This window comes from Hyaena hyaena, unplaced genomic scaffold, assembly GCF_003009895.1.
Source record: "Hyaena hyaena isolate Hyena2069 unplaced genomic scaffold, ASM300989v1 scaffold_602, whole genome shotgun sequence".
Classification (NCBI taxonomy): Eukaryota; Metazoa; Chordata; class Mammalia; order Carnivora; family Hyaenidae; genus Hyaena; species Hyaena hyaena.
Genome location: NW_024081229.1, coordinates 1170858 through 1180603, shown reverse-complemented (window position 1 = coordinate 1180603; position 9746 = coordinate 1170858). Strand labels below are relative to the sequence as shown.

Below are 9746 nucleotides of genomic sequence, written 5' to 3'. Positions count from 1 at the left end.
CTGGGGGGAGGGAGACGCAGGGCCTTGGGCAGCCCTGGGGGCGCCACCCGCTTGCCCCCCCCCCACGGCACCCGGGTTCCAAGGAGGGAACCGACCCCGCACAGGGGACTGGAACCTCCGCAGCCTGAGCTTCCATCTTCAAACCGTTGGGGACGCCCGCTTTCCCAGTAATTAGAAAACTAGTAAAGCAGAGCTTTAAATACTGCAGGACTCTTTGGACTAAAGTAGAAATAACATCAGCGGCAACAACTATCCTTTAACCCCACCCATCCCCAAAGTGCGGGGCGCCGAGGCCTGGGGCCTTGCAGCCTCCTGCGGTCCCGAGGTCCGGCTTCGCACCGCTGGGAGCCGGCGCGGAGGGGGCGCGGGGGGCCCCGGGGGGATCCAGGCGCTCAGGCCCGCTGGGGACCCTCCGCGGCCCGGGCTCTCCGGCACCTCGAGGGGCGAAGACCGTGGGGGGGAGGGGGTCCCGGAAAGCTCCGGCTGCCGGGGAGGCCCCGCGCGCCCCGCCCGCGGCACTGGGGGCGGCCGGGCGGCCGGGTGCCGCCCCCTCCGTAACTTTCTAAACGGCCTGGGGCGGGAGGCGGAGTGTAGGGTGCGGTTAAAAAGCGTCGCTGGCGCAGGCAGGTGTTGAGGACCGAAGCGCCCGGCGCGCTCGCTCTCGCGACTCCCAGCAGCCAGCCGGCGGCGCCCCAGCCCGCAGCGAGCGCGCAGGCGGCCCGGCCAGGACCGGCCCGACCGCGCCGAGCGCTCCGCCGCCGCCCGGGACCCTCTCGCCGCCCGCCTCGGCCCCGCCGCGCCCTCCCTCCCGCACAGGTGAGGCCGCGCCGCAGGCGCGCCGGGCTCGCGGTGGTAAGGCCGGCGCCCGACTCTCGGCGCCCCGGGACGGCTAGGGTAGGGGGCCGGGCGCCGGGAGGGACCCCGGGACGCGCTAAGCCTGGGGGACCCCGCGCCTGGAGAGACCCCGGGACGCGCCTGGAGGAACCCCGGGACTCGCCTGGAGAGACCCCGGGACTCGCCTGGAGAGACCCCGGGACGCGCCTGGAGGGACCCCGGGACCGCTAGGTCTGGGGGACCCCGCGCCTGGAGAGACCCCGGGACGCGCCTGGAGGGACCCCGGGACGGCCAGGACGGGGGGACCCAGCCGCGTCCGGGCGGCCCAGGTCCCCCGAGCCGGACGCGGCGCGCACCGAGGCCCCTGCGCGGTCCCCGTCGCGGGCAGTCGCCACAGCGGGCCTGGGGCGGGAGGCCCCGGGCGAGCGCGAACATCTGGATGAGGGAGCTTCTCAGGCCGAGTTCTGAAATTCGAATCGGGCTGTTCCGGCCGGATTTGCAGCAGGGCCGCCGGGGAAGCGGCCGGGGTAACCGAACCCCGGGGCCGGCGATCGGGTTCGGCGCGCGGGGAGGGGGGGGAGGGGAGGGGGAGGGGGCCGGGGACCGTCGCACCGCAGCGTGCTGGCTTGTGGGGGACCCTCCTCGGGGCAGAGCTCGCACCGCCGCCCGGCGGCTCCCCTGCGGCCCCCTGACGTCCCTCGCTGGCCGGAGGGTTGGAGCAGAGAGAAAGCTCAGCGCCGTCGGCAAAGCAGGAAGCCTTCGCGGGAGGACCTGACCTTTACCTCCCCGCGCGGCCTCTGCAGAGGAAGTCGCCCAGGTCGAGGTCCTGCACAGAGAGCTGGGCCGCCTGCCCTGCGCGCCCAGACGCCTAGAGCGCAGCCCGAATCAGCTCATAGGGCTGCTGCTCTTTTTCCTAAACGGCCCGGACCGTCGGTCTCCAGGCGGCGTTTTCCAGTTGGAAAGACAGCTTTTAGGACACTAGGTGACAAACGAGGGAGTGCGCCCCGGAGACGCGTTCTGTGGGCGCGCGCTGGCCCCTCGGGCAGGAGGGAGTAAGCCCAGGGTGCGCGTCCCCCCAGCTTTCTGAGAGCCGGACTCGACTATTTATGTGGGGCTCTGTCTTGAGATGTGTGGTGACAGCCATGTCCCCATTCGTCTTCTGAGTCTCTTTCAAGCTTAGTGTGCTCGGTCAGTCACAATGACAGGCACCCGTGGGGGTGGGGGCGCTCTGTGGAGAGGCCAGCCATCCACAAAGTCAGGATTGAGAAGAAGGCAAAGGGGGCTTTTTCTGGAACCTGGAGATTCACCCAGTGCCTTCCCCAAGGACTGATCCAGCTCCTCAACTCACTTCGGGCACAAGTCCAAACAACCACAGGGTGGTGTGGGCTGGGTAGGAGCCCGCCCATGACCCTTCTGCCAGGCCAGGAAAGGCAGGAGGGTAGCTCCCTGGACGGTCTGAACATCGAGAACAATCCCATCCGGTTTGCTTAGTCCATCTTGGCCCCCTCTCTCTTCTGCGGAGCACATGTTAATTTGCTCCTCTTCCTAAAAGGATCTTTAAAACAGTTCGTTGCAACCCAAAGAGTTTTAGGAAACGACAATATTTTTCTCAACTGGTGGCGATTGGACCGGTTTATAGGAGAGTACGTGATCTTTGGTAGCGTCGAAGCGGCCAAGGCCGAAGCACCACCCCTAGACTTTTAGCCTGATGTGTTGATTTAGGCCAGGGACGGTGTATTTCGGTGAGTGTTCTGCTTTCCACTTAGCAAGTGCTGCTGAAGAACTCGGCCGTCTAATTTCCTACTATTGTTTGGTTAAAAGGTGAAGTTTGGTTTACCTAAGGACCTCCCAGACAGTCTGTATCTGAAGGCTCAGGGCTGAACCCGGATAAACCAGGGTTTCTTCCAGTCCGTGTGTCTCTGACAAGCTGAGTAGGTCTAAGTGCTTCTCGAGCATATTTCAGTCTTACGTAGTCTCTGTGTCTGTGACTCTTCTCCATGTCTCCCCTGCCTCCTCTGACCAAGGTGGCGTTGGATGGCTTCAGCCAGAGCTCAGTGCCCCGTGGCAGTGCCCAGGATGAGGCGCGGTGAGGAAGGCATTCATTCCAAGCTTGCTTAGGCATCCATCGGGAAATAGCACCCACCTGGTTCCGAATGGGGAGAGCATTATGTTTAAGTAAGAGACAAAGGATTCACTACCAGCTTAGAAGGGGCGGAAACCCGATTACTCACCAGAATGGTGGAGAGGTGGAATCTTGTTTAGAAGAAGGGTTGATTGAGACAGTTGGGGTGTAACTTCAGATAAATGAAGGCACTTCTTATCCTGGGATGAAGAGAAGGCCTCTGTCTCATGGGAGACTGACCACAGGCTTCTCCAAGTCGCTTTCCGATGAGTAGTCTATTACCTCAGCAGGCTTTGGTTCTGAACTTCAATACAGTGACTCACCTTGTAAGACCAGTGACCGGGGAATCACGGAGTTAAATTTGCTGTCTTTTTTCTTAGTGTGCACCTTTAGAAACGCTTCTAAATTAAAACCATAGCCCACAATAAAAAAAAAAAAGTGCACAGTTACAACAGTCATCAAACAGCTGCATCCCTCAGTACTAACCGAGCAGATCAGACCCCACCCCACCATGGCCGTGAGGACCACCCATCCACACACAAAAAGTAGGCAAAAATCCATGCCTGCTGGCTTTCCTCCATGCAGAGACTAATTCTAACCTTCTTTGCATATGGAAAAAGGAAGTGAAACCTTCTATGAAATTTTAACTCGGGAGTGCCTCAAATGTCAACCTTGCCATCGGTAACGGCCATCTCGCTGTTACATCCCAAATCTGTGAAAGTGAACCGAAATATTTGTAAGGAAAGTGGCTCTCTGCAACGAGATGGCCTCTTGGCCTTTAAGGCAAGGCTGGCCTCAGCCAGCCTCAGTCCCGATGGTACTGTGCAAAACCTGAGGCTAACGGGCAGATGTAACAGGTGAGTCGTTCGAGTGCTTGGCAACTTGTGCAGAGAGTTCGGTCAGCACTGATTAGTGCCTTTAAGTTAGCAAGTGCTTTTGCTTGTGGAGCTCCTCCTCCACCCCCCAGATCTTTATTACGTGCTAACCATGGGTGAGTTCTTCCAGGGAATAAGCTACTCTTTATTAGAGAACACATACAAACATGTTCCAGGCGGTTCGGGAGCTATACATCTAATCCTACGGCAAGCTGGGTTGGTTTTGTTTTCACCTTTTTTGGTGAGGTTGCGTAAGAGTTGGTGTTTGCTCAAGAGGAGATTTAAGAGTGCTTCCTTACCCGGGACCCAGAGGAATCGCCCCAATTCTCTCCTGACGAGTCACTCCTGTATTGTGTTCGCTTTGCCTTTTCCAGAGCAGACCGCCCGGAGGAGAAGATGGATTGGAGCACCCTGCAGACTATTCTGGGGGGCGTCAACAAACACTCCACCAGTATTGGGAAAATCTGGCTCACTGTCCTCTTCATTTTTCGCATTATGATCCTGGTTGTAGCTGCAAAGGAAGTGTGGGGAGATGAGCAAGCCGATTTCATCTGCAACACTCTCCAGCCCGGGTGCAAGAATGTGTGCTATGATCACTATTTCCCTATCTCTCACATCCGACTCTGGGCCCTTCAGCTGATCTTTGTGTCCACTCCAGCTCTGTTGGTGGCCATGCACGTTGCATACCGGAGACACGAGAAGAAAAGGAAGTTCATTAAGGGAGAGATAAAGAATGAATTTAAGGACATTGAAGAGATCAAAAGCCAGAAGGTGCGCATCGAGGGGTCCCTGTGGTGGACCTACACCAGCAGCATCTTCTTCCGGGTCATCTTCGAGGCCGTCTTCATGTACGTCTTCTATATCATGTACGACGGGTTCTCCATGCAGCGCTTGGTGAAATGCAATGCGTGGCCTTGCCCCAATACAGTGGACTGCTTTGTCTCCCGGCCCACGGAAAAGACGGTCTTCACGGTTTTCATGATCGCAGTGTCTGGGATTTGCATCCTGCTAAATGTCACTGAATTGTGTTATTTGCTAATTAGATATTGTTCTGGAAAGTCCAAAAAACCAGTTTAACACACTGCCCCGCCAGTGGGTAAAGGATAGGGTGAAAAGGCTGAGGTACAGGTGCTTTGCTGTCCGGGCGCAGTCACGGCATTTAACCAGACACAGATCCCTATCTGAAACGCAACCATTTGAAACTGCTCTGGATCTCAGTGAAACTCCAGAAGCCTCCAACACAGCTCTTCTTTCCTAAAGCTTGAAAACAAAGGCATAATTCTGTGCCTCTTCTGATTTTTACTAAAATTAGTTCCAGTGAAACCCCGTGCTGGTCGGGGGAGCGGGTATAGGCTGTCTCCTGTTTTAAACAAAGGACATCAGCGTTTCTTTCTCTTTCTTTGAGGAAAGGAGAGACACGCCGGGTTCTAAAGAGGATGCCGAGAAGGGCTGCTTGATTCCCCTCTGGGCTCGCTCTGGCATTTTCGCTGAATTAAAGCTGAACCTAGAGATTGCTGGTTCTTCTATTCACTTGGGGAGGTTTAGTCTGTAACAGTGAGGGTTATCTAAGGCTTCAAACTCGGTCACGCTTTTTTGAGTGAAAACTTTAAAATGGGATAGATGTTCTTCTGATCTGCAAGATGTTCTGAAAACCATGATATGTTCACCCTATTTCAAAGGCCCAGATGCTGATTCTAAACGGTGTGCAATTAGATACCATTATTGAATTTCAAACGCAGCCGTTCAGTTATGAGTGATTTGCAGCGCCACTGCGAGGCTGTTGGCTGTGTCCATCGTGGTATGTAGCACATGCAAGCATTTCAGCCTCTCACACGTGAAAAAACGAGTAGTTCTTAGTGATGGCTTGCGTTAGTGAAGGGCCTTATTTCAAACATTTACGTGTAATTGTGCATGAGAAATACAGACTGGATGGACCACCAGCTACTACTAACTATAGGCTGGCTCTTTACAATGTTTGCCTTTTCCATTGCTGCGGTAAATAGTAGGAACACGGATTTAAAGAGGTTGCTTGGGGATGTTTTATTGCCACAGTACAATTTAATGGTGCAGATCAAAGTGGGGCGAGTGGTAGTTACTGTTTTTAAAGACTAGATGGAAAAAGTTTTTAAAGAATTTAGATGGAGTCTAAATTCTAATGATTAAAAATGAGTTTCATCTACTTCAAAAGTTTGTTTGCTTCTGTCTTTAGTATCCAGTTTTCTTAAGTGAAAATAGAATTGGTAGGCATTTGTTTTTAAATAGAAACTAGAGTTTAGATAAATACTTAGGTGCTCTATAGGGCAAATTGAACCCTGATATTATCATTGTGCTTGACATGGTTTCCAAAAAGTGGTACTCGACATACTTTAATGAGGGTAAACGTTTTTCTGTCGCCAAGAATAGCATTGTAGAAACATTTTGTAATAATAAATTGTAGCTTTAATTACATGCTTGTAACTATGTAATTTTGTAATATCTCAAATGTCATTTAAAATATTAAAATACAATCGTAAAATGATTATTTACAATCTATTACAGTTTTCAGTAGAAGAGCAGATTTTAATTTAACCTATAGCCAGTTTTCTGTGTTCACATTTTATACTTCAACACACCAACGGGGTAACTTACCAGGGTGTCTGTCTACCATTCTGGGATTCTTCTGCGCAGTTACAGAAAAGCCTCTGTCACCAGAAAGATTGACAGGAGAGAGAGGAAGAGAGAGTATTTTTGTCCAACTGCATGCTCACCTCCAACAGGTTTGTAGCAAACACGCGTGCTGTGTGATGTGTGGACCGGGTCTGTAACCTGGAGAATGCCCAAGGTGGGTGCACACGACCAGTTTGGCTGCTAAAAGAATCATGAAAGCCGACACTTGAAAACGTTGCTCATGGCGAAGTTTGGCTGAGGCATGAGAAAAAGTCTATAAAGTGTCTTTTCTAGGAGACGTTCTTTCTGTGTATGTGTGGGCAGCCAAGCCTGGCCTTATGACGCTGCTCTGCATCCCTCACTGCCCGTTTCTATGGGAAATAAGCTGACGGGCCCGCCTGTCCCTTGCCGGCCGACGATGGTTCTGGCTTTCCAGTAAGAGGAAACTTCAGCCCAAGGATCTCAGAGCTTTCTACACATAAATGCTAAAGAATATTTTTTATGGAGAACCACCTACCATACGCTTTCTCAATGTAGTTAAGAGGACAAAAAATAGCCAGCTTCCATCCACTCTCTATTACCGAGTGTTTCATGCATATGATCTCATTTCATCATCGGCCTTCGGACAGTATTATTCCTAGTGAATGGAGCGGGTAGGTGCCTCTCGGGAGGATAACATATCCTACTCGGAGGCCAATAGCAGACAGTCCTATCGCACACAGGGTGTGGGTTGGACCTCTAGAATTCTCCCCGGGCGTTTAGCTCCTGAGGCTAGGAGCCAACACCACAGGGACTCCCCACGCCCGCAGTGACGACAGGGTTAAGGAGGCCTGACTTCTGGAGACACTCCATTCCATTCCTGCACATCTCGAATTATTCATTTACTCGGCCGATATTTACCAACTACCAGCCGAGTGCCAGGAACGACTGGGCACCAAGACCGCGAACAGAACAGAATCTCTGCCTTCGCGTCGAAGGAGGCAGACCACAAACCAGCCCCCGTCGGTTACACACGCTGCACACGGAGAGAAAGTACACGCGGGAACGAGGCAGGGCCGGGGGCAGCGAGGGTTGCTGTTAGCGCAGGCGGTCGGGGAAGGCCTCTCCGCTGAGAGACACCGAGTGGACGCAGAGGCAAGCCAGACGCATATCTCAGGGAGCAGTCATCCAGGCAGAGAGAGGCGGGGACGCCAGAGTCAGGGAGAGAACGGGAGGAGATGGGGCCGAAGAAGGGGGGGTGGGTAGTGCAGACCGCATGGGGCCGGAGGCCGGCAGAAGAATTCCCTATTGTGCAGAAATCCGCCTGGTTAGAACGCCCGCTCTCCAGCATCTGTTCTGCCCTCTGGTGGACCCGAAGTCAGTCCCTTTTCCACTTAAGAACCTTAAAGAGCTGAGAACAGATCCAAGTTCAACGCCCACTTTATTTTCCAGCTATATGACTCCTCATTTCTCAGTTGGTCATTCGTAGATTCATTCAATATTAAGCAACTACTGTGTACCAAGCTACTAGGTGCAAGCAAATAAGGAAGAATAAGACGTATTTTCTCACCTCTGGCAGGCAAGCAGCAGTAAGTGTGCCAGGAGTTCCCAGGCCCCCCCTCCGGGCCCGCCAAAGGAAGATGGCGCCCAGCACTAAGCGCAGCACTCCAGCATGGCCCAGCGCTGGGGGGACTATTCCAGACACATTATTACACATTAATTTCGAGTGAGCTTTCTAAAAGCCTCGTCACCTTTCCTCACTTTCAGTTACAAGATGATCTATGTAATTACAGAATACACAAATACATTTGCATTTAAAATTAAATACAGAAGTATATAAAGTCAGAAGTGAAAGTCTCATTTCATAGCACTACTCAGACGCATCAGTATCAAGATCTCGATGTACAGCTCTCCAGTCTTTTTTCTATGCAACCGTAGGTGTATGTGTAGATACCTAGATACACAAACATAACCGCCGTGGTTTGCATTTCTTACATACTTTTTTCTGTGGTAGCTTCTCATCTATCTTAGAAATCTTTCCAGCTCAGTATGTATAGATCTAACTTGTTCGTTTTAACAGGTGTACAATATTCCATAGATTGACAGAGCCACGAGTTGTTGAACAGCCACCTTGTTCATGAACGTTTGTGCTGTTTCCAAGTTTTCAGAGAATCCCTGTTCATGAACGTTTGTGCTGTTTCCAAGTTTTCAGAGAATCCCTCCCCCCCCCCCCTTCCCACTACCCCTGCCTCCTGCCTCCCATCAGACTTCCTAGCGCAGGTCACATGGATTGTTCCAGCCTAAACACAGGCCCCCACATTGTCCCTGTCAACTTCATCTTTTGCTGATTTTGGCTCATCCCTCTGGTCCATCCAGATCTTTCTGAGCTCTGTGTTCAGTTTATTGGCAATTCCTTCCAACTTTATGTCATGTGTCAGTTTAATTAGCCTGCTTTCTCGATAGTTACCTAAGCCAATAAAAATGTCGTGTGTGGAACAGCGCTCGAGATTTCCTTCCAGCTCAACGTCAGTTCATCTACCAGCATGACTTGAGTTTGGCGTTTTAAGGATAAATGTACTTAGCTGCATCTAATTCACAAGCTTGCATCTTAATAGCATGGCTCTTATGACCAACTTTGTGAAGTATCTTACAAAAATATTTAATAATACTTACCATTTCATTATCCATTTTAAAAACACATCTATTGAGCTCCTCCTATGTGCAGCGCACCATCTAAGCCCCTGGCAAATGCAGAGATGATTTTAAAGGGTCACAAGGTAGAGGGCAGATGTGTACGAGGTGGTCACATTACAAAACAGCACAGTATGGGAGCGCGTAGGTGGCTCAGTTGCTAAGCGTCTATTTCACTCAGGTCATGATCTCACAGCTCATGAGTTCGAGCCCTAGAGGGCTTTCTGCTGTGCAGGGCAGAGCTCACTTCGGATCCTCTGTCTCCCTCGCTCTCTGCCCCTCCACCAAAACCAAATAAACATTTAACACACACACACACACACACACACACACACACACACACACACACTACAGCGTGGAGCCAGCTGGGTGAGGCAGGAACACCTAAAAGCAGCACAGAACGTGCACCGTGTGAAATAGTGTCTTTGGGGGCCTTCAGAAACAAAAAGCTAAATCATGCAAGATGGCAGTCTTTTGCCAGGAAAAGACCCGAGCCTAGTGGTTAGTTTGGCTTTTCCATTTCTTTGGGAAGCTAAATAACTTATCAGAGACTTTTTCTACTACTTGATGTTGTAACTGGCTGAACCTTTTCTCAGAAG

General features: G+C 52.1%; 1 protein-coding gene across 1 annotated transcript; it reads left to right on the top strand.

Moving 5' to 3' along the window:
- Positions 1–617: 617 nt before the first annotated feature.
- On the top strand, positions 618–6349 carry GJB2 (gap junction protein beta 2). Its single transcript, XM_039256931.1, has 2 exons — positions 618–816; positions 4206–6349. Exon 2 carries the CDS (start codon positions 4228–4230, stop codon positions 4906–4908), a length of 681 nt encoding a protein of 226 aa, XP_039112862.1. The 5' UTR covers positions 618–816; positions 4206–4227; the 3' UTR covers positions 4909–6349.
- The last annotated feature ends 3397 nt before the right edge of the window (positions 6350–9746 follow it).